This window comes from Mus caroli, unplaced genomic scaffold, assembly GCF_978045245.1.
Source record: "Mus caroli unplaced genomic scaffold, Mus_caroli_1 scaffold_10, whole genome shotgun sequence".
Classification (NCBI taxonomy): Eukaryota; Metazoa; Chordata; class Mammalia; order Rodentia; family Muridae; genus Mus; species Mus caroli.
The window spans coordinates 320,534-345,424 of record NW_028227265.1 but is presented as its reverse complement, the minus strand read 5'-3'; the positions used below and the strand labels follow the sequence as shown (position 1 = coordinate 345,424).

The 24,891-nt window shown below is 38.7% G+C and overlaps 1 protein-coding gene across 1 annotated transcript in view; it reads right to left on the bottom strand.

Annotated features, from left to right (window-relative positions):
- Positions 1-24,891, bottom strand: part of LOC110300626 (coiled-coil domain-containing protein 7A-like) — a 319,531-nt gene that overhangs the window by 213,851 nt on the left and 80,789 nt on the right. Inside the window, exons 11-16 of the mRNA XM_085843505.1 lie at positions 24,661-24,733; positions 21,272-21,302; positions 20,847-20,936; positions 16,673-16,752; positions 10,696-10,750; positions 8,629-8,694 (exon numbers count right to left, since the gene is read on the bottom strand). Of these exons, the coding sequence (XP_085699631.1) occupies positions 8,629-8,694; positions 10,696-10,750; positions 16,673-16,752; positions 20,847-20,936; positions 21,272-21,302; positions 24,661-24,733 (395 nt within the window). The remainder of the gene's footprint in view (positions 1-8,628; positions 8,695-10,695; positions 10,751-16,672; positions 16,753-20,846; positions 20,937-21,271; positions 21,303-24,660; positions 24,734-24,891) is intronic.

Genomic DNA, 24,891 nt, shown 5'->3' with positions numbered 1-24,891 from the left:
GATCCATCCCATAATCAGCCACCAAACTCAGACAGTATTGCATATGCCAGCAAGATTTTACTGAAAGGACCCTGATATAGCTGTCTCATGTGAGGCTAGGCCAGTGCCTGGCAAATACAGAAGAGGATTCTCACAGTCATCTATAGGATGGAACACAGGGCCCCCAATGTAGGAGCTAGAGAAAGTACCCAAGGAGCTGAAGGGGTCTGCAATCCTATAGGTGGAACATCAATATGAACTAACCAGTACCCCAGAGCTCATGTCTCTAGCTGTATATGTAGCAGAAGATGGCCTAGTCAGCCATCATTGGGAACAGAAGCCCTTAGATCTTGCAAACTTTATATGCCCCAGTACAGGGGAAGAAGTGGCCAGGGCCAAGAAGTGGGAGTGGGTGGGTAGGGAAGCAGGGGGTGGGGAGGGTATAGGGAACTTTCGGGATAGCATTTGAAATGTAAATAAAGAAAATATCTAATAAAAATTCAATTAAAAAAAAGTATTTCCCCATAGTGGGAGGCTGCAAAGACCATTGAATCATATCAATGCCATTTTAGGTTCTATATAAATTATTATTGCCTTGAAAAAAAAGTAAGAAAGAAAGGGAGAATTCAAGCACTCACATAAACACACACACACACATACACACACACACATACACAGGTGCACACAAACTTTGGAAGTGCCCAATCACCTGCCTCAGCAACTCCACAGTGTCAATGCATATGGACATACATACACATATACCTAGACACATATTATGTGCATACATATATACAGACACACACACACACATTTGGTGGATGGGGAAAAGTTTTATTATAAAATTACCTCATAGAAAAAATGTTACATAAAAGGGGAGTTACAGAAAGATATCAAAAATAAGTACAAAGCAGTGTTTCATTCTATAAGCTAAGTAAATTTAAAGTAACCATTTCACAGGGCCTTGCTTCCATAGTGCACACCTGTGGCTTCATCCTTGGACCTGACCTAAAATGAATGTTTTTCTTCAATCACAAATTTGTTTCAAGCCTTCTTTCTTATCCCAGTGAAATTAGCCTGTGACAGATTGTTGTGGAAAACCCTGGAGCTAATTATATTTGATGTTAATTCTGTTCTCCTGTGAGTGACTGCAAACAAAGAATGATCAGCACTCACGTGATTTTCTGTAAATCTGCTTCCGACCTTAAGTTGTAAAATAAAGGAGAGCTGATGATTGGGCAGATAAAAGGGAAAGTGGTGCAGAACGTTGAGAGAGAGAAGAAGGAGAAAATTGGAGAGAGAGGATGCAGAGGAGGAAGAAGAAGAAGAAAAGTGGAGCAGACACACATGGCCTAGAGAAACTGCAAGTTCTAAGGGGTCTCATAGATGTGGAAGATGGTAGTGTAGCAGTAGATCTGCCCATTCTAGGTGCACAGCATGTAATCATATTAACTTGTTGTGTTTTCATTGCTGTGATATTTGGGATGGAGAGATTTACTGCAAAATAACACATTAAGGTTTACAGAGCAACTTCATAGATGCAGCTTCATTCTATAAGGGACTTGAGAGTAGTTATATCAGTTTAATAGTTACTTGAATCAATTTAAGAGTTCTATAAAATCATTATCAGAAACTATGAAGTCATATATAATCATCTCTATAAGCACTACTATATGAGAGTACATCTTCATGTTGCTCTGCAGGAAATTTAGCCAATAGGGTGGTCTGATACCCCGGAATCAATCGACTATGTAATAGTGACAGAAAAAGGCATATCAGCAGCAAGAAGCAATCCTGGGATGAAGTCTCTAAGGACCTTACATCTTAGAGGTCATCCATTGCAGGTTATGCAAAACTCTGGGCCATCTCCAGAAAATTCACTTGCAAGTCTTAGCCTTTTCTAGATAGCTTCTGACAACTTATTTACTTTACATCCTGCTCATAACTTCCCCTCTCTCCTCTCTCCCAGTCCCTTCCTCTCACCTCCTCTACCTCCCCTTTCCCTCCTTCCCTTCTTCTTCTATAGAAACTAGAGAAGGTACCCCAGTTCAGAGAAAGGGATCCAAAGGCAGGCAATATAGTCAGAGACAGCACTCTTCATCACTGAGCCATCTTTCCTGCCTCTGAGTAGCATTTTACATCCAAATAGATTGTGTATCACTAGGTTAAAAGAGATTGCTTTCTTCATGAAGAAAAACATATTTTCTTTCTGGATTACTGTTCTCGATATGAAAGAATATTATGATCTATTAAAATATTTGCAGGTGTGAATGTCTATGTGCATCAATGTATGTATTTGTGTGTGGTGTCATATGTTTGTATACACATATACATATATGTATATATATATGTGTGTATACACACACACATACATACAGATACCCATTCAGTAGATAAGATCAAAGCATTGGTTTAGAAATCCCCAGCTGTGACTCGAGTATCGGGGTGCCTTGCCAGAGGAGTCTCCAGATGCCTGCAAGGACCGGCACAGGATTCCCCACGGGATCCTAAGACCTTTGGTGAGTGGAACACAGCTTCTGCTCCAATCCAATTGAGCGGAACCTGAGACTGCATTAACTAGGGAAGCAGGCAACCCGGCCTGAGGTGGGGCACAAGTCCCTTCCGGTCCACTCGAGCAGCAGGGTGCCTTGCCAGTGGAGTCTCCGGACACCCTCATGGACCCACACAGGATTCCCCACAGGAAGCTAAGACTTCTGGTGATTGGAACACAACTTCTACCAGGAGGCAGGTTTGAACACCAGATATCAGGGCACCTTCCCTGCAAGAATAGAGCTTGCCTGCACAGAATACTCTGACCACTGAAACTAAGGAGAGAGCCAGCCTCCCAGGTCTGCTGATAGAGGCTAACCGAGTCTCCTGAGGAACAAGCTCTAATCAGAGACAACTATACCAGCTAGCTTCAGAGATTACTAGATGGCGAAAGGCAAACGTAAGAATCCTACTAACAGAAATCAAGACCACTCACCATCATCAGAACGCAGCACTGCCACCCCACCTAGTCCTGGGCACCCCAACACAGCCGAAAATCTAGACCCAGATTTAAAAGCATATCTCATGATGATGGTAGAGGACATCAAGAAGGACTTTCATAACTCACTTAAAGAAATACAGGAGAGCACTGCTAAAGAGTTACAGGTCCTTAAAGAAAAACAGAAAAACACAACCAAACTGGTAGAAGTCCTTAAAGAAAAACAGGAAAACACATCCAAACAGGTGATGGGAATGAACAAAACCATACTAGACGTAAAAAGGGAAGTAGACACAATAAAGAAAACCCAAAGTGAGGCAACGCTGGAGAGAGAAACCCTAGGAAAGAAATCTGGAAACATAGATGCAAGCATCAGAAACAGAATAAAAGAGATGGAAGAGAGAATCTCAGGTGCACAAGATTCCATAGAGAACATCGGCACAACAATCAAAAAAAAAATACAAAACTCAAAAGGATCCTAACTCAAAACATCCAGGAAATACAGGACACAATGAGAAGACCAAACCTACAGATAATAGGAGTTGATGAGAATGAAGATTTTCAACTTAAAGGGCCAGCAAATTTCTTCAACAAAGTGATAGAAGAAAACTTCCCAATCCTAAAGAAAGAGATGCCCATGATCATACAAGAAGCCTACAGAACTCCAAATAGACTGGACCAAAAAAGAAATTCCTCCTGACACATAATAATCAGAACAACAAATGCACTAAATAAAGATAGAATATTAAAAGCAGTAAGGGAGAAAGGTCAAGTAACATATAAAGGCAGGCCTATCAGAATTACACCAGACTTTTCACCAGAGACTATGAAAGCCAGAAGAGCCTGGAAAGATAATATACAGACACTAAGAGAACACAAATGCCAGCCCAGGTTACTATACCCGGCCAAACTCTCAATTACCATAGATGGAGAAACCAAAGTCTTCCATGACAAAACCAAATTCACACATTATCTTTCCACGAATCCAGCCCCTCAATGGATAATAACAGAAAAAAAAATTACAAGGACAGAAATCACGCCCTAGAAAAAGCAAGAAAGTAATCCCTCAACGAACCTAAAAGAAGACTGCCACAAGAACAGAATGCCAACTCTAACAAAAAAAATAAAAGGAAGCAACAATTACTTTTCCTTAATATCTCTTAATATCAATGAACTCAATTCCCCAATAAAAAGACATAGACTAACAGACTGGCTTACAGGAAACCCATCTCAGGGAAAAAGACAGACACTACCTCAGAGTGAAAGGCTGGAAAACAATTTTCCAAGCAAATGGTCTGAAGAAACAAGCTGGAGTACCCATTCTGATATCGAATAAAATCAACTTCCAACCCAAAGTTAACAAAAAAGACAAGGAGGAACACTTCATACTCATCAAAGGTAAAATCCTCCAAGAGGAACTCTCAATTCTGAATATCTATGCCCCAAATGCAAGGGCAGCCACATTCATTAAACACACATTAGTAAAGCTCAGAGCACACATTGCACCTCACACAATAATAGTGGGAGACTTCAACACACCACCTTCATCAATGGACAGATCCTGGAAACAGAAACTAAACAGGGACACAGTGAAACTAACAGAAGTTATGAAACAAATGGACTTAACAGATATCTACAAAACATTTTATCCTAAACCAAAAGGATATACCTTCTTCTCAGCACCTCATGGGACCTTCTCCAAAACTGACCATATAAATGGTCACAAAACAGGCCTCAACAGATACAAAAATATTGAAATTGTCCCATGCATCCTATCAGACAAACATGGACTAAGGCTGATCTTCAATAACAACATAAATAATAGAAAGCCAACATTCACGTGGAAACTGAACAACACTCTTCTCAATGATAACTTGGTCAAGGATGGAATAAAGAAAGAAATTAAAGACTTTTTATAGTTTAATGAAAATGAAGCCACAACATACCCAAACCTATGGGACACAATGAAAGCATTTCTAAGAGGGAAACTCATAGCTCTGAGTGCCTCCAAAAAGAAACTAGAGAGAGCACACACTAGCAGCTTGACAACACATCTAAAAGCTCTAGAAAAAAAGGAAGAAAATTCATCCAAGAAGAGTAGAAGGCAGGAAATAATCAAACTCAGGGGTGAAATCAACCAAGTGGAAACAAAAAGAACTATTCAAAGAATTAACCAAACGAGGAGTTGGTTCTTTGAGAAAATCAGCAAGATAGATAAACCCTTAGCTAGACTTACTAGAGGGCACAGGGACAACATCCTAATTAACAAAATCAGAAATGAAAAGGGAGACATAACAACAGATCCTGAAGAAATCCTAAACAACATCAGATCCTTCTATAAAAGGCTATACTCAACAAAACTTATAAACCTGGACGAAATGGACAAATTTCTGGACAGATACCAGGTACCAAAATTAAATCAGGATCAAGTTAATGAGCTAAACAGTCCCATATCCCCTAAAGAAATAGAAGCAGTCATTAATAGTCTCCCAGCCAAAAAAAGCCCAGGACCAGATGGGTTTAGTGCAGAGTTCTACCAGACCTTCAAAGAAGATCTAATTCCAGTTCTGCACAAACTATTCCACAAAATAGAAGTAGAAGGAACTCTACCCAACTCATTCTATGAAGCCACAATTACTCTGATACCTAAACCACAGAACGATCCAACAAAGATAGAAAACTTCAGACCAATTTCCCTTATGAATATTGATGCAAAAATACTCGATAAAATTCTTGCTAACCGAATCCAAGAACACATTAAAGCAATCATCCATCCTGACCAAGTAGGTTTTATTCCAGAGATGCAGGGATGGTTTAATATACGGAAATCCATCAACGTAATCCATTATATAAACAAACTCAAAGACAAAAACCACATGATCATCTCGTTAGATGCAGAAAAGGCATTCAGCAAGATCCAACACCCATTCGTGATAAAAGTCTTGGAAAGGTCAGGAATTCAAGGCCCATACCTAAACATGATAAAAGCAATATACAGCAAACCAGTAGCCAACATCAAAATAAATGGTGAGAAGCTTGAAGCAATCCCACTAAAATCAGGGACTAGACAAGGCTGTCCACTCTCCCCATACCTATTCAACATTGTACTTGAAGTCCTAGCCAGAGCAATTTGACAACAAAAGGAGATCAAGGGGATACAAATTGGAAAAGATGAAGTCAAAATATCACTCTTTGCAGATGATATGATAGTATATATAAGTGACCCTAAAAATTCCACCAGAGAACTCCTAAACCTGATAAACAGCTTCGGTGAAGTAGCTGGATATAAAATCAACTCAAACAAGTCAATGGCCTTTCTCTACACAAAGAATAAACAGGCTGTGAAAGAAATTAGGGAAACAACACCCTTCTCAATAGTCACAAATAATATAAAATATCTTGGCGTGACTCTAACTAAGGAAGTGAAAGATCTCTATGATAAGAACTTCAAGTCTCTGAAGAAAGAAATTAAAGAAGATCTCAGAAGATGGAAAGATCTCCCATGCTCATGGATTGGCAGGATCAACACTGTAAAAATGGCTATCTTGCCAAAAGCAATCTACAGATTCAATGCAATCCCTATCAAAATTCCAACTTAATTCTTCAACGAATTAGAAAGCGCAATCTGCAACTTCATCTGGAATAACAAAAAAACTAGGATAGCAAAAACTCTTCTCAAGGATAAAAGAACCTCTGGTGGAATCACCATGCCTGACCTAAAGCTTTACTACAGAGCAATTGTGATGAAAACTGCATGGTACTGGTACAGTGACAGACAAGTAGACCAATGGAATAGAATTGAAGACCCAGAAATGAACCCACACACCTATGGTCACTTGATCTTTGACAAGGGAGCTAAAACCATCCAGTGGAAGAAAGACAGCATTTTCAACAAATGGTGCTGGCACAACTGGTTGTTATGTAGAAGAATGCGAATCGATCCATTCCTATGTCCTTGTACTAAGGTCAAATCTAAGTGGATCAAGGAACTTCCCATAAAACCAGAGACACTGAAACTTATAGAGGAGAAAGTGGGGAAAAGCCTTGAAGATATGGGCACAGGGTAAGATTCCTGAATAGAACAGCAATGGCTTGTGCTGTAAGATCGAGAATTGTCAATTGGGACCTCATGAAACTGCAGAGCTTCTGCAAGGCAAAAGACACCGTCTATAAGACTAAAAGACCACCAACAGATTGGGAAAGGATCTTTACCTATCCTAAATCAGATAGGGGCCTAATATCCAATATATATGAAGAACTCAAGAAGGTGGACTCCAGAAAATCAAATAACCCCATTAAAAAATGGGGCTCAGAACTGAAGAAAGAATTCTCACCTGAGGAATACTGAATGGCAGGGAAGCACCTGAAAAAATGTTCAACATCCTTAATCATCAGGGAAATGCAAATCAAAACAACCCTGAGATTCTATCTCACACCAGTCAGAATGGCTAAGATCAAAAATTCAGGTGACAGCAGATGCTGGTGAGGATGTGGAGAAAGAGGAACACCCTACATTGTTGGTGGAATTGCAAGCTTGTACAACCACTCTGGAAATTAGTCTGGCAGTTCCTTAGAAAATTGGACATAGTACTACCGGAGGATCCAGCAATACCTCTCCTGGGTATATACCCAGAAGATGTTCCAGCCGGTAAGAAGGACACATGCTCCACTATGTTCACAGCAGCCTTATTTATAATAGCCAGAAGCTGGAAAGAACCCAGATGTCCCTCAACAGAGGAATGGATACAGAAAATGTGGTACATTTACACAATGGAGTACTACTCAGCTATTAAAAAGAATGAATTTATGAAATTCATAGCCAAATGGATGGACCTGGAGAGCATCATCCTGAGTGAGGTAACACAATCACAAAGGAACTCACACAATATGTACTCACTGATAAGTGGATATTAGCCCAAAACTTAGGATACCCAAGATATAAGATACAGTTTGCTAAACACATGAAACTCAAGAAGAATGAAGACTGAAGTGTGGACACTATGCCCCTCCTTAGAATTGGGAACAGAACACCCATGGAAGGAGTTACAGAGACAAAGTTTGGAGCTGTGACGAAAGGATGGATCATCTCTAGATGGTCCTACTAACAGAGACTGCCATATCCAGAGATCCATTCCATGATCAGCTTCCAAACACTGACACCATTGCATTCACTAGCAAGATTTTGCTGAAATGACCCAGATATAGCTGTCTCTTGTGAGACTATGCCGGGGCCTGGCAAACACAGAAGTGGATGCTCACAGTCAGGTAGTGAATGGATCACAGGGCCCCCAATGGAGGAGCTGGAGAAAGTACCGAAGATGCTGAAGGGATCTGCAACCCTATGGGTCAAACAACATTATGAACTAACCAGTACCCTGGAGCTCTTGACTCTAGCTGCATATGTGTCAAAAGATGGCCTAGTCGGCCATCACTGGAAAGAGAGGCCCATTGGACATGCAAACTTTATATGCCCCAGTACAGGGGAACACCAGGGCCAAAAAAATGGGAATGCATGTGTAGGGAAGTAGGGGGGAGGGTATGGGGGACTTTTGGGATAGCATTGGAAATGTAATTGAGGAAAAGATGTAATTAAAAAAAAAAAAAAAAGAAATCCCCAGCTCTGCATTCTCTTAGCTTGCTGCTGTTTAGAGGTACACCCTCACCTCTAAAGCCCATTTCAGTTGTCCTTGAAGGGTTTTCTTCTCTGTTTTCAGGAGTTCTGCTTCTTTCTAGGAGGTAAAGAGAGAGAAAAAACACTATTCATTCTGGTACTTTTCAAATTTAGTTTTTGTGTTTATTACATGTCTCAAATACACAGATTGCCAGTATGATGATCTGAATACATCTAACTAGAAAGTTCTCCTATTCGGTGGTGGATACAACTTGAAGCTATAGCTTTCTGTTGATTTCTCACACTCAATATTACCATGAATCTTGTAAATCAGAACTACTATAAATGAAACATTTTGTTGGATTTTCTTTAGGTCTGAAGTATTTAAGTGGAAATGTTTGAAGTGTTGTTAGAAGAATCTAACATCTAATAGAGTTCAGGCTTAGCAGAAATAAGTTACACATGCAGGAAACCTACAGTGTATGATGGTTTGAGATCCATATCTCAAACCCCATGTATGTTTTTTGTATGTTTTTGTATATCTTAAAGCCCCATGTATGTTTTTTGTTTGTCACAACAAACTCCTTGAAGACCATCTGTGCCACATCTAACCCTGTACTCTGTACAGAACAGAAGCATCAACACTCATGTGTGAACAAGGGTAAGTGACCCATGGAGGAAAGAAGGTCTAAATAGGATTCCTGAGTTCCTGGCTTTCATTTTGGAAGTAAGGCTTACTTGAGCCATATGAGGTGCCTCAAAGCTTACAAAAAGTCTCTGTCTTTATAACTTACAAATAAGGGCACTGTTTGGGACATTTCTAACCATTGAAAGTCTCAGTGAAATGAGCACAAAGAAGGAAACTGAAGACAAGGGCCCAATAATTTTATATAAAATCTGTCCAAGCCTCCCTCTAACTTGTGAACCACATACACAAAGTAAAGACTCAAAACAACTTGGCAAAATCTAGAAGAATTAAAATAAATGTCTGGATAAGTATATAATTTCCACACACACCTAATCATGTTCATGATATAATAAAGGAAAAATACTAATAATCAAAGGGATATAGTAGATCCTAGAGTATCAACACCACATTACAACATCCATGAAACCATTATAATAAACTAAAAATGGACTTACTATTAAGGCAAAAGAAAACAAGAGAGATTCCCCAAGACAATCCTTATTTTAAAATTATCTTAAAACACTTTTAAAGCAGCCAACAGACAGTGCCCAATATGTCTATGAATGAATTTACAGAGATCTCACCAAACATAAACTGTAATAAATAGCCAAATGGCAACAACTGTAGTATCAACAATTATATCATGGTTTCAAAATTGAATGTATAAACAGAATAGCAAGTTAGAAAGGACAATGATATGGTGAAACCACTTAAATGTATCAATGTGAAATATGTAAATATAGAAATAAACCTTTACAAACATATAAGGAATATGTAGAGTGACATCAGATTTCTACTACCCAAGTGTGTAACCATACAGGAACAGAAAGAGGCAAACACATGTTTGGCAAAAGTTACATACTCAAGATGCTGAGAACATGCCAATTAGTGTGTTAAGAACTAACACACTAAGTGTTCATGCAACTAGACCAAACTGTTGGAAAGCAATGAAAAAGAGAAAATAAGAAAGGGCCCAAATATCACACAGGAAAATGACAATTTGAAGGCTGTATCTCATCAGAAAAACCAAAGTCAAATAAAAATTTTTTAAAAAAATCTTTAAAGTATAAAACACATAACTTTTTTTAAAAGAGCAATTGTTTATTTAAAAAACATATTAATTCTTATTGAAATATGAGAGAACTCTATCTACTAAAACAAAACCAAGTAACAATGAAGAAAAAAACAAGCCTCTAATCACCAGTCAGGGATCTCAGTAGGACCTGGAAACTGGAAAAGAGATGCATGGCAAAGAGCCAGATAGATATTTAGGCTTCTGATGGGACTCAGCCACCTTAGAGGACAGCAGAGTTCCAAAAGAGCAGATGACCCATCAAAATGGAGCACTTAGGGTTCAAATCAGAAGTGGCATGCAAAAGATAATTTTCAATGAATTATTACAGAAACAGACTCAGAGAGAATACATCTTACTTGGATTTGAAGCAGTTCTTCAAGTGATTTAAATTCTATTTTTGGAGATAGATTCCTGTAATTAAAAATCATGATATTTGAAAACACATCAGTGATTTGCTTTCCCAAAAACTTCAGACCATTTAAAATCTTAAAAGAAATTCATACTTTTATTACCTTAACCCCCCCCCCCCACACACACACGAGGGAGAAAGACAGAGACAGAGACGACAGAAACAGAGAAACAGAGACAGGGACAGAGAGAGATGGAGGATAGAGGATAGAGGGAGAGCTCATAACAGTTTATGGGTGAAGGTCAGAAGACAGCCTTTTAGAAAGAAAGAAAGAAAGAAAGAGAGAGAGAGAGAGAGAGAGAGAGAGAGAGAGAGAGAGAGAGAGAGAGAGAGAGAAAGAGTATTTTTTATTTTTAAAGAGGCAATTCTTTGCTTTTACCTTGTGTTTGAACCATTGTTTCTTGTTTCTTCCATTGCACAGTGTACATGACCTGTACCTGTCTCCCATCTCCCCATATGATGGATGGGATTATAAACACTGCATCTGGCTTTTATGTGGTATCCAGGGATCAAACTCAGGTTGTCAGGCTTATGCAGCAAGCACTTTTACCTGCTAATCCAACTCCTCAGCCTCTCATATATTTTGTACTACTACTGTTGAGGCTGCTGCTGCTGCTGCTATTATTACTACTTTTTACATTACATACATACTACTTAAAATTGTCATTAGTTCCCTATGGCCTAAGTGATCAACAAATGATTAACTTTTCTCAAGCCAAGTTTTCAATGCTATGATTAAAATGTAAAGTGAGTGAAATCTTGAAAGTGTACTGGTCATTTTTCTTCCCTGAACACGTTTCTTCTTCAGAGGACAAATTTCTTATCTAATAAAATTGAACTAACCAGTACCCCCCAGAGCTGTGTCTCTAGTTGCATATGTAGCAGAGGATGGCCTAGTCAGCCATCAATGGAAGGATATGCCCTTGAGATTGTGACGATCATATGCCCCACCCAGTACAGGGGAATACCAGGGCCAGGAAGCGAGAGTTGGTGGGTTGGGGACCAGGGCAGGGGGAGGGTGTAGGGAGCTTTGAAGATACCATTTGAAATGTAAATGGAGAAAATATCTAATAAAAAAAGAAAGCAAATTAAAAAAATTCTTTACAGAAACTAAAGTTCTCTATAAACATTGAAGTCATAGGCTCATTTAAAACTTTATATTAAATAATACATACTAAGCAAATTTGAATTATAATGATCAATTTATACTTATATTCATTATTAAAACCACTTTATAATAATTTATTCACAAATATGGCTAATTGTTTTATAAAACTAAACATTATTAAAGCCTGCAGTGGGAAGAGAATAAATTCTGGAGAACTGGCTTAGAGAGTCTGCAAGCTTAGAGCATTAGCTGGTGAAGAAGAGTCAACACAAGCCTTTTTCTGGTACATTTGTTTTAAGATTTAAATCTGTTTTTTTTTTTCAGATTAAATTATTATATTTATTTACACTCCAAAAGTCGTTCCCCTTCCTGGTTCTCACTCCACGAGTTCTTCACCCCATCCCCTCTTCACTTGCCCTGCCTCTGAGAGGGTGTTTCCCCACCAGCCCACCCACTCCCACCTCATCCCTACCAGCATCCTCTTAATTCCACAGAATTAAGTGCATCTTCTCCCATTGAGGCCATACAAGGCAGTCATCTGCTACACATGTGCCCGGGACCATTAGCCAGCCAATGTATGCTTCTTGGTTTTTGACATAGCTTCTTGGAGTTCTGAGATGTCCAGGTTAGTTGACACTGTACTTCTTCCTATGGGGTTGCAATCCCCTTCAGCTCCTCAATCCTTCCTCTAAGTCTTCCACATGGGACTCCAACCTTAATCTAATAATTGGCTGTAAGTGCCTACATTTGTCTCAGTCAGTTGCTGGTAGAGCCTCTCAGAGGATAGTCATGCCAGGTACCTATCTGCACATACAATATGGCCTCATTAATAGTGTCAGGATTTGGTGTGTACACATGGGATGGATTCCAAGTTGGGCCTGATATAGCTCTCTCTTGTGAGGCTATGCCAGTGCCTGGCAAATACAGAAGTAGATGCTCACAGTCATCTATTGGATGGAACACAGGTTCCCTAATGAAGGAGCTAGAGCTGAAGGGGACTGCAACCCTATTGGAGAAACAACAATATGAACTAACCAGTACCACCCAGGAGCTGTGTCTCTAGTTGCATATGTAGCAGAGAATGGCCTACTCAGGCATCAATGGAAGGAGAGGCCCTTGGTCTTGCAAAGATCATATGCCCCAGTACAGGGGAATGCCAGGGCCAGGAAGAGAGAGTGGTTGGGTTGGGGAGCAGGGCAGAGGGAAGGTATAGGGGACTTTGGAGATAGCATTTGAAATGTAAATGAAGAAAATATCTAATAAAAAATTTTGAAGGTGGGTTTGCAGCTCTGTGCTTCAAAAAGGGGGCCATGTCTATCTACTGGAGGTGGTCCTTTCTGGTTCTATCTAGCCAATGTTGGGCTTTTTGACTAATGTCATCCCCATTGAGTCCAAGTAGCCTCTCACACCCCAAGTGTCTGGGACTTTCTAGATGCTGCCCCCTGTCCCCTACCCCCCACTACTGTATATTTCAATTCATTCTCCTTGCCATCTGGACAACTCTCCTATCTTTCCACATACCTGATTCTGCCTCCTCCTTTTCCCTCCAATTTCTCCTCTCCCACACAGGTCCTTCCCTCCCTCTCCCTCCCATGATTATTTTGTTCCCCTTCTAAGTGGGTTTCAGGTATTCACTCTTGGGCTTCCCTTCTCCTTAACCTTCCTAAGTTCTGAGTTGTATCATGAGTGTTCTGGACTTTTGGTTAATATTCACTTATCAGTGAGTACATACTATACATGTCCTTTTGTGTCTGGGTTACCTTACTCAGGAGGATACTTTCTAGTTTTATCCATTTATCTACAAAATTCATGATGTCCTCATTTAGTAGCTGAATAGTATACCATTGTGTAAGTGAACCATATTTTCTGTATACATTCTTCAGCTGAGTGACATCTGTGTTGTTTCCAACTTCTGGCTATTACAAATAAGGCTGCTATGAACATAGTGGAGCACATGTCCTTGTGGTATGTTGGATCATCTTTTGGGTATATTCCAAGGAGTGATTTGGCTGGGTCTTCAGGTAGAGCTAATTTCATTTTTCTGAGGAAGTGCCAGGTTGATTTCCAGAGTGGTTATACCAATTTGCAAACCAACCAGCAATGAAAGAGTGTTCCTCTTTCTTCATGTCCTTGCCAGCATGTACTGTCACTTGAGTTTCTGGTCTTTGACATTCTGAATGGTATAAGGTGGAATCTCAGGGTCGTTTTGATTTGCATTTCCATGATGATTAAGGGTGTTGAACATTACTTTAAGTGCTTCTCAGCCATTTGCGATCCTCTGTTTAGAATTCTCTGTTGAGCTCTATACCCCATTTTTTAAAATAGGCTATTTGGTTTGTTGGTGTCTAACTTCTTGAGTTCTTTATATATTTTGGATATTATCCCTCTGTGTAATATCTGGTTAGTGAAGAGCTTTTCCCAATCTGTAGTTTGCCATTCTGTCCTATTGACAGTGTTCTTTGACTTACAGAATCTTTTAAGTTTCATGAAATCTCATTTGTCAATTGCTGATCTTAAAGCTTGAGCCTGAGTGTTCTATCCAGGAAAGTTTTTCCTGGGCCAATGCATTTGAAGCTATTTTCAACTTTCTCTTCTGATAGATTGAATGTATCTGGTTTTATGTGGAGGTCCTTAATCCACTTGAACTTGTACAAGGAGATAAATATGAATCAACTTGCATTCTTTGCAAACAGCCAGTTAGACCAGCACCAGTTGTTGAAGATGTTTTCTTTTTACCATTGTATGATTTTGGCTCCTTTGTCAAAGATCAAGTGTCCATAGGTGTATAGGTTTATGTCTGGGTCCTCAATTCTATTCTGCCTATTATTAACCTGTCTGTCTACATACCATGCAGTTTTTATCATTATTGCTATGTAGTACAGCTTGAGGTTAAGAATGGTGATTCCTCCAGAAATTCTTTTATTGTTGAAAATTGTTTTTGTTATCCTGGGTTTTTGGTTTTTTTCTATATGAAGTTAAGAATTGCTCTTTCTGAGGAACACTCCTCCATTGCTTGTGGGATTGCAAGCTTGTACAACCACTCTAGAAACCAGTCTGGCGGTTCCTCAGAAAATTGAACATAGTACTACTGGAAGATCCAGCAATATCTTTCCTGGGCATATACTCAGAAGATATTCCAACTGGTAATAAGGACACGTGCTCCACTATGTTCATAACAGCCCTATTTATAATAGCCAGAAGCAGAGAAGAACCCAGATGTCCCTCAACAGAGGAATGGATACAGAAAATGTGGTACATTGGCACAATGGAGTACTACTCAGCTATTTAAAACAATGAATTTATGAAATTCTTGGGCAAATGAATGTATCTGGAAGATATCATCCTTAGTGAGGTAACCCAATCTCAAAAGAAGTCACTTGATATGCACTCACTGATAAGTGCATTAAGCGCAGAAACTTAGAATACCCAAGATACAATTTGCAAAACACAAGAAAATCAAGAAGAAGGAAGACCAATGTGTGGATACTTCATTCTTCCTTAGAATAGGGAACAAAATACCCATGGAAGGAGTTACAGAGATAAAGTTTGGAGCTAAGATGAAAAGATGGACCATCCAGAGACTACCCCACCCAGGGATCCGTCCCATAATCAGCCACCAAATGCAGACACTATTTATTGCACATGCCAGCAAGATTTTTGTGAAAGGACCCTGATATAGCTGTCTCCTGTGAGGCTATGCCAGTACCTGGCAAATACAGAAGTGGATGCTCACAATCATCTATAGGATGGAACACAGGGCCCCCAATGTAGAAGCTAGAGAAAGTACCCAAGGAGCTGAAGGGGTCTGCAACCCTATAGATGGAACAACAATATGAACTAACCAGTACCCCCCAGAGCTCGTGTTTCTAGCTGCATATGTAGCAGAAGATGGCCTAGTCGGCCATCATTGGGAAGAGAGGCCCCTTGGTCTTGCAAACTTTATATGCCCCCATACAGGGGAACACCAGGACCAAGAAGTGGGAGTGGGTGGGTAGGGGAGCAGGGTGGGGGGGTATAGAGGACTTTTGGGATAGCATTTGAAATGTAAATGAAGAAAATATCTAATTAAAAAAAAAGAATTGCTCTTTCCACATCTGTGAAGAATTGTGTTGGGATTGCACTAAATTTGTAGATTGCTTTGGTAGGATAGCTATTTTTGCTATGCTAATCCTACCAATCTGTGAGCATGGGAGAACGTTGCATCTTCTAAGGTCTTCTTTGATTTCTTTCTTCAGAGACTTGAAGTTCTTGTCATACAGATCCTTCACTTGTTTGGTTAGAGTTACACCAAGATATTTCATATATTATTTGTGACTATTGTGAAGGGTGTTGTTTTCCTACTTATCATTTGTATAAAGGAAGGCTTCTGATTTGTTTTGGTTAATTTTATATCTAGCCACTTTGTGGAGGTTGTTTATCAGCAATAGAAGATTTTCAAATAAGAAAAGTGTTCAGGGAAGAAAAATACAAGTATACTTTCAAAATCTCAGTCACTTTACATTTTAATAATAGCGTTGAAAAGTTGGCTTGAGAAAAGTTATCCATTTGTTTATCACATAAGACATAAAGAGTTAATGATTATTTTAAGTAGTATGTATATAGTAAGTAGTAATAGTAAAACCGCTTACCTCTTGCAGTTCACTCACCATTTCTAATCCTGTAACAGTTTCTTGTTTTTTCCTTTTTGACTTTTCCCAGGCATATCCTTGCCTGATTTAAAACTATATATTTGTTATTTTTATTTTAAAATAAACCGTGATTAAGGTACATTCTTACAAGTCGAGGAATAAAAAGATCATATATCTTCATGCCGTACTTTTCTTTCTCTTTAAATTTTTTCTTTTCTGATTTTCCAGATTTCTTGGTTTGCTCTTCTTTGGCTGCAGACTTTGCTCTCTACAATTTTGAACATGCCAAAATAAGGATAGCATAAGTTACAAGAGGTTTATGGTAATATATGCTGCTCAGATTTTCCCTTTACCCTAGGAGTTACTCTACTGTTTCAGGGAATTTATCTGAATTGAAACAAAGCAAAATTAATGATATACCTAGGCTGTTTCTATTTGTACTTAAGCGGGGAGTACTTGCACATGCACATGTGTAAAGCTCAGAGGTCTTTATTACTTTCTGTCTTACCTTTAGAAACAGACTCTCTCATTTAACATGGAGTTCACCATTTTGGGTAGACTGGCTGGCTAGGAAGTTCTTGGGATCTGGTTATCTCTATTCCCCAGTGCTGGGGTTATGTATGCACCACTGCACCCAGTTTCTTTATGTGGGTTCTGGTGATGTGTGTTCAGCTCCTTGTGCTTCTGCAGTGAGCACTTTACTAAAGATCTCTCTCTATACTTTGTATACATACATTTTGAGTAATTTCACACACTGAAATAATTATTTTCCTTTGATGGTTTTCAGTTTTGCTGTGGTGTGGTCTATGGCTCCTGAAAGTCAATTGATTGTGCCGCACATGCAGTAGAGCCAGGGGGACATGCAGAAATTCATTAGGATGACATCATACAAAAAATACCATCAGTGATACATTTTAAAACTAAGGTGAATGAGTCTGAATACACAAGTAAAGAAAACTCATATGTTGAAGTTGAACCTGAAGTGAAAACAAGTTCATCTGAAACTGCAAAGAAAGTTGAAACACCAGATGTGACTTGTGTGAGAATCTGTATGTTGAGAATCATTGAGCTATAATGGTATGAATAGTTATAGCCCCCATATACTCATATATTTGAATGCTTGGCCCATATGAATTGGCACTATTAGGAGGTGTGGCCTTGTTGGAGTAGATGTGGCCTTGTTGGGGAAAATGTGTTGCTGTGAGGGTTGGTTTTGAAGTGTCCTAGGCTCATACTATGCCCAGTGTGGCACACAGTCTTCTTCTGCTACCTGAAGATTCAGATGTGGAACTCTTAGCTTCTTCTCCAGCACAATGACTACCTGCATGCTTCCATGCTTCCCACCATGATGATAATGGACTAAACCCCTGAAAATGTAAGTCAGTCCCAATTAAAATGTTTTCCTTTACAAGAGTTGCTGTGGTCATGCTGTCTATTCATAGCAAGAAAACCTTAACTAAGACATTGGCAAAGCTACCTTCACCTTGTGTTTGATACAATGTACTAACACACACAAATGTAAAGTTCAAATTATATTCAAATTGTGTAACATAATTTGATCAAATTTGTATCTAAAGCCATAATTTTATCATTATTGAACACATGTTTTAAAGCATTTCTGAGACAGGATCTAAGTGATCTAGACTGGATATAAGCTCATGATTCTCCTGCCTCAGCTTCTCAAATAGTAGACTTATAGGTATTTATATCACCATGCCTACACAAATTATTGTTGAACTACTCTGCAAAACCAGATTGCTTTATATATGAATGTAGAGAAATAATTTTAACAATTATTAAAATTATAGATAATAAAAACAAAGACAGTATATGATTATTTTATATTTAAAAACCCCAATGTACAAAATGTACTGTAGTGGTAAACTTATCACAAGTTAAACATAAGGTGAAATAATCCCTAGAAAATAAAAAGCTAGAGCCAGGTGTTGCTGGTGGTAGTTCACACCTTTAATCCTGGCACTTGGGTGGCAGACACAAGTAGTTCTCTGTGAGTTCGAGGCCAGCCTGGTCTGCAGAGCAAGTCCCAAGACAGCTATGGCTACACAGAGAAATGTTGGGAAAAAACCAAAACAAAAAAGAAACAGAAACAGAAACAGAAACAGAAACAGAAACAGAAACAGAAACAGAAACAGAAACAGAAACAGAAACAGAAACAGAAACAGAAACAGAAACAGAAACAGAAACACAGAAACAGAAACAGAAAAACAGAAACAGAAACAATGGTATAGATCTGTAAACCCAGCACTTAGGAGAGGAAATCAGGACAATCAGGGATTTAAAATCATTCCTCCAGGCTGAATACAGAAGACACTGTCTCAATAACAAGAACATCAACAATAAAAAACACAGAAATATGGAAACATAGTAATGAATTTTAATAAAAACTATTATATTCTCTAAATAACCTAGTGTGCTTTTGAAGATGTTTTCTATAAAATTCATACATAGTATAGATCAGTAAATACTAAATAATGAGAGGCTATTAAGAGAAAATAATTTCTGCTTTCTTCTCCAATATCAAAGAAATATCAAGTAAGCAACAAAAGTGGGTTCAAGAGTATTCCATGAGACACAATGTTCCAGGCATGATATTCTAGCACTTGGGAGATTCTAAGAAAATATAAGAAAAAATGCCTCCATAAATCCAAAGAGTGTTTTAACTATACATATAATGATTTAACTGGTTCATAACAATTTGCTTTATCTGACTTTTGCCTGTAGTTTGGATTTATAAAATGAGTAAAAATGGTAAGAAGAGAAAACAAAGGGGAGCAAATTTTCTTATATCATTGGTACTGTACTAATTTCTACTCACACTAGTTACTATAGTTAACTAATTATAATTATAGTTGATATAATTAAGTAGTTATAGAGAACATAGAATGCACTTAAAAGACTTGGGGTTTGTGGATTTAGTGTAATGGTAGGTTCTGCCTAATAACCAAAAGGCCCTGGGTTCAGTCTTCAGCTCCAGAGGTTGGGAGGAAAACAAAAACTTTGACTCTCTCATTCACTAACAGATTTACAAAGTTAAATATTTGCCATGTAAATGTCTTTCATGAAACTGAAGAGGATATCAGAAAATTAAAAAAAAAACTTTTCATGCTCATGGATTGGTAGGATTAATATAGTGAAAATGGCCATTTTACAAAAAGCCATCTACAGATTCAATGCAATCCCCATCAAAATTTCAACACAATTCTTTGCTGACCTTGAAAGAACAATACTCAATTTGTTATATAAAAACAAAAATCAGAATAGCTAAAGCAGTTCTGAACAATAAAAGAACTTCCAGATTCAACTCACCACCACTGATTTGAAGCTGTACTACAGGACTATGATAATAAAAACTGCATGGTGTTAGCATAAAAACAGACATATTAATCAATGTAATCAATTCACACTCCTTTGGACACCTGTTTTCTTCTTAATAAAGAATCCAGAAATACCCACTAGAAACAAAAAAGAATTTCCAATAAATGGTGTTGGACAACCTGGATGTCTGCATGTAGAAGAATGCAAATAGATCCATATTTATTGCCCTGAACAAAACTGAAGTCCAAGTGAATCAAAGACCTCAACATAAAATCAGGCACACTGAACTTAATAGAAGAGAAAGTAGGAAATACTCTTGAATACTCTGACAGAGAAGACAACTTCTTAAATAGAACATGGATAGTGCAGGCACTAAAATCAACAACTAATAAATGTGACCTCATAAAACTGAAAAGCTTCTGTAAGGTAAAGGACACTGTCAGGAGCCATCTAGGAAAGGCAAAGGCTGTCAGGTTACTTCTCCGGAGATGGCCCATCATCTGCTATGGGTGAGCTCTGAGAGGCAAGGTCCCTAGAGACTTCACCTCATCTGTGTTATAGAGTAAGAGAATAGTATGTATTTAAGAACAAATAATAAAATTATAAGAACAAGGATTATCAGTCTTTAGCTTTCATCCAACACTGTGTTGATGAGTACCCAGTACTGGTCCCCAAAAGTTAGGGCAGGCCCCCAGCAAGACACCATCAATAGGGCAACACTACAGCCTACATAATGGGAAAAGATTTTCATCAACTCCACATCCAAGAATAATAAATAAAAAGAAACAAAAGTTAAAATAAAAAGTAGGTGTCTTTTACAATGATTAAGCTGTTTCTATTTTCATCCTATGACTTTGATAGTTAATATGGACATTTAGAACATTAAGGTTTTGAATTAGAGCTCCTAAAAATTATGCTGAAAGATATGTGCCATAAAACAAGTAAATGTCACTTTAGAGTCCCATCTGTGTGATACTAGGCATTATTTGATACTGCATGTCATTTTTATCAGTTACATGTACCAACCTCTATTTCTCTCAGCCTTCGTATTTCTCCTTCCAGCAGGGCTTTCTCCATTATTAACATTTGAAAATCAGTTTCCAGCTGTTTATATTTCTAAAGACAAATGTAATAATTACAACTAAAATTTAGCATCTCCATTAGGTTTACTTCACTAAAGAATGAACAAAGAATGGGCCAATGGCATTGATTTCTAAACTGCCATTTGGATCTAGATAAGAAATAGACTACAACCTAGTATTTCATAAGTGTTTCTGAATGATCTTGATGTCAATAAAGTGAAAAATAGCATGCAATTCCTACTAGTTCACAACCTGCATAAGCTGAGTGAGTGCTTATCTCTAATTACAATGAAAGAAAATGGTCATTTCTAGAGTCTCTTCAAAATTCAAGGACAAAGTGCAATATCCAATTAAGAATGTTATACTTACAGACTCAATTGTCTGCTGATCATTTAAAGCTCTGGAAAACAGACCAAAAGTAACTATAATATATTAAATATATGCATATTCAAGCTAATGGAACACATTTATGTTTTTTAAAGAGATTTTTAACAAGTGCCCTCTTCCTAGTCTTACAACCTACTCCTGTGCTATAGCCAAAATCTAAACTTCTGCCAGGATCCTCTCTACATATATCCACCAACAGTATCTTATAATTAACACTCCTTTAATCCTAGCACTCAGGAGACAAAGACATATAGATCTCTGAGTTCAAGGCCAGCCTGGTCTACAGAGCAAGTTCCAGGACAGCCAAACGTAGGTAGTGAAGGAAACCATGGAAAACAGAATGTGGTGAAGATGTAATTGAATAAGGGGTATATATTCCAGCCCCATCAAGAAGCAGAACTTAAGAGCTTCAGCCATGTGATTCTGGCTTTAGAATCAAGGACAGAAGAAAGCAGTTATGGAATCTCCCTCAGCAACTAAGGAAAACCACTAAAACCAGGTATGTAGCTGGGATGTCCCTGCATGAAGGCCCAGAGAGGCCATTGTGCGAAGCTGTGAAGGTAAAGGCTGGGTTTTCTTGGGCACCCAAGAGGTCAGATATGCCTGTGCCATGGGATACCTGCCAAGGAAGGCTGCTAACAAGGAGTGAAAACAGCTCAAGAGAAAAAAAAATTGTGTTGAACTCAACAAAGCTAAAAGAAATTGGAAATCTGAAGAGCATTTTGACATCAGACATGGAGATGCAGAGTTTGGAGTTTCTTTAGCTAGTTTTCAGTCTCGCTTTGGTTCAGTATTTCCTTACTATACCTACAGTTTGGAGTGGTAATGTATATCCTATATGCACTGTATATTGTATGTGATATGTTTGTTATTTTGATTTTATAGGGAATTATAGTCAAGTGATTGCATGAATCTCAGAAGAAACTTCAAACTTTGAACTTTTAAATATTGTTGTGGCTGTGATAGACTGTGGAGACTTTTGAAGTTGGACTAAATGAATTTTGCATTATGTCATGACTACAGGTGCATGGAGGCCAGGGAGTAGAATAGGGTGGTTTGAGTAGGTATGCCCCCCATAGACTCATGAGGTTGAATACTTGGCCCATAGGGAAGGGCACTATTAGGAGGTGTGGCCTTGTTGGAGGAAGTATATCACTGTGAGGGTGGACTTTGAAGTCTCCTGTGCCCATGCTATGCCCAGTGTGGCACACAGTTCTTTCTGTTGCCTGCAGGTCAAGATGTAGAACTGTCTGCTTTTTCTCCAGCACAATATCTGCTTAGATGGTGCCATGCTCCCCACTATGACAACAATAGACTAAACCTCTGAAAATGTAAGACAGCTCCAGTGAAATGTTGTTCTTTATAAGAGTTGCCATGGTCATGGTATCTCTTCATAGCAATAAAATCCAAATTAAGACAAATGCATACATACATGTACAAGGTCAGCTGTTTTATCTTTTAATCATAATTCTATTGTTTAAAACAATTTTTAAGTTGAAATATATTTTGACCATATACTTCTCCTCCTCCAACTCCTTTCAGACTCTTCTCTCCACCTAGCCAACTTTATATTCTTTATGGAAAGAACAAAAAAATTAATACAAAAAAAACCCCAAATAAAAACAAAATAAAGTACCACCCAAAATAAATATAAAAACAAAACAAATTAACAAGTAAAACCCATCAAATTGTAACCAATTAGAAGCACAAACAAACAAAAAACTATGGAGTTCATTATACAATGGAAGACTACTCCTGAATATGAGGCCTGCCCTGGAGTGGTTGATATACCCTGTGTCACTCTATTGGAGATAGGCCCTCAAATACTTGTTGAGTTTAGCCTTATCTACCCATATTCCCTCCAACAATCCCTTCTCCCTATTTCCTGACTTGATCCTCAATTTCCAGTTGCCTCCATTCATACTCTTATCTATTCTATTTCCCTTTTCTTTTTTTGAGGGGTTGGGGGAGGCTGGGAGAGAGAACAGAAATCAGTGGGAGGGCATCTTTACTGGCTGGTTTTGTGTGTCTCTTGACACAGGCTGGAGTTACAGAGAAAGGAGCTTCAGTTGAGAAAATGCCTCCATGAGATCCAGCAGTAAGGCATTTTCTCAATTAGTGATCAAGGGGGAAGGGCCCCATGTGGGTGGTGCCATCCCTGAGCTGGGAGTCTTGGATTCTATAAAAAAGCAAGCTGAGCAAGCCAGGGGAAGCAAGCCATTAAGGAACATCCCTCCATGGCTCTGCATCAGTTTCTGCTTCCTGACCTGCTTGAGTTCCAGTTCTGACTTCCTTTGGTGATGAGCAGCAATGTGGAAGTGTAATCTGAGTAAATCCTTTCCTCCCCAACTTGCTTCTTGGTCATGATGTTTGTGCAGGAATAGAAACCTGACTAAGACAGCATCTCAGGGACATGGTAGGTGTCCAGGAGTCAATGGGGGTGACCTTAGCTGAGCCCTGTACCAGCTAGGGATATGGAGCCTGAAGATTCACTTCCTGCAGCCAGTTCAGACTCGCAGTTGAAGAAGGCAGACATCAGCCAGCCCATCTACAAAACCTTGGACCCAAAGTTTGTCCTGCTTACAAAAAGTGCAGGGATAAAGATGGAGCAGATATCTAGGGAATGGCCAACTAATGGCTGGCCCAACTTGAGACCCTCTTTCCTCCTTGTAGGAAAGAGCCAACCCCTAACATTATTAATGATAATGACTTGCAGACAGGGACCTAACATAACTGTCTTCTGAGAGCTCTCATCTAGCAGCTGACTGAAACAGATGCAGAGACCCACAGTCAAACAATAGGTACAACTCAGGGAGTCTGGAGGAAGAGTTGGGGGAAGGCTTGAGGGAGTCTGATATATCAAGGACCCCACAAAAAGACCTACAGACTAAACTAACTTGATCCTATAGGGGCTCACAGAGACTAAATTTTCAGCCAAAGACCATGCACAGGATGGACCTAGGCCCACTATACATTTGTAGATGTGCAGGTTGTTTTTCATGTTGGGCCCCTAACAATTAAAGTGGGGAACGGTCTATGACTCTGTTGCCTGCTTTGGATCCCTTTCTCATTTCTCTGGCCCCAGTGGGAAAGAATTCATTTAGTCCTGCTGGGACTTGATGTATCTTGCATGTTGGTACCAATGGGTGGCCTCCCCTTCTTTGAGGAAAAGGGGGTGGAAGAATGGGTGAGGAGGAGAGGAGGAAGGGAAGTTTGACCAGGCCATAAAGTGAATAAATAAATTTATTAATGAGAACAAAAGAGGTCAGCTTATGATTGACGGCCTTATTTCTCTTCTATGCTCCCAGTGTTTCTATTCTATGCACTCAAATTTATAAGTAGAAAATAAGATAATTATTTCCAAAGCTTACTTCTCTAACATTGTTGACTGATTTTCAAATATTTTTATCATCCTAGTCATCCGTGTAGTCACTGAAGGAGTTCCTATTACAGAATACATAAAGGTGTTATAATAGCTAAAGTTATAGGATCATACAGTTCACTGATATGCATGAGAAAACTAAATAATTGCAAGGAGGTGACATGATTCTTTCAACCATAATTACATTATTTTACTTATTCCTATATATCATCTCTGAGTT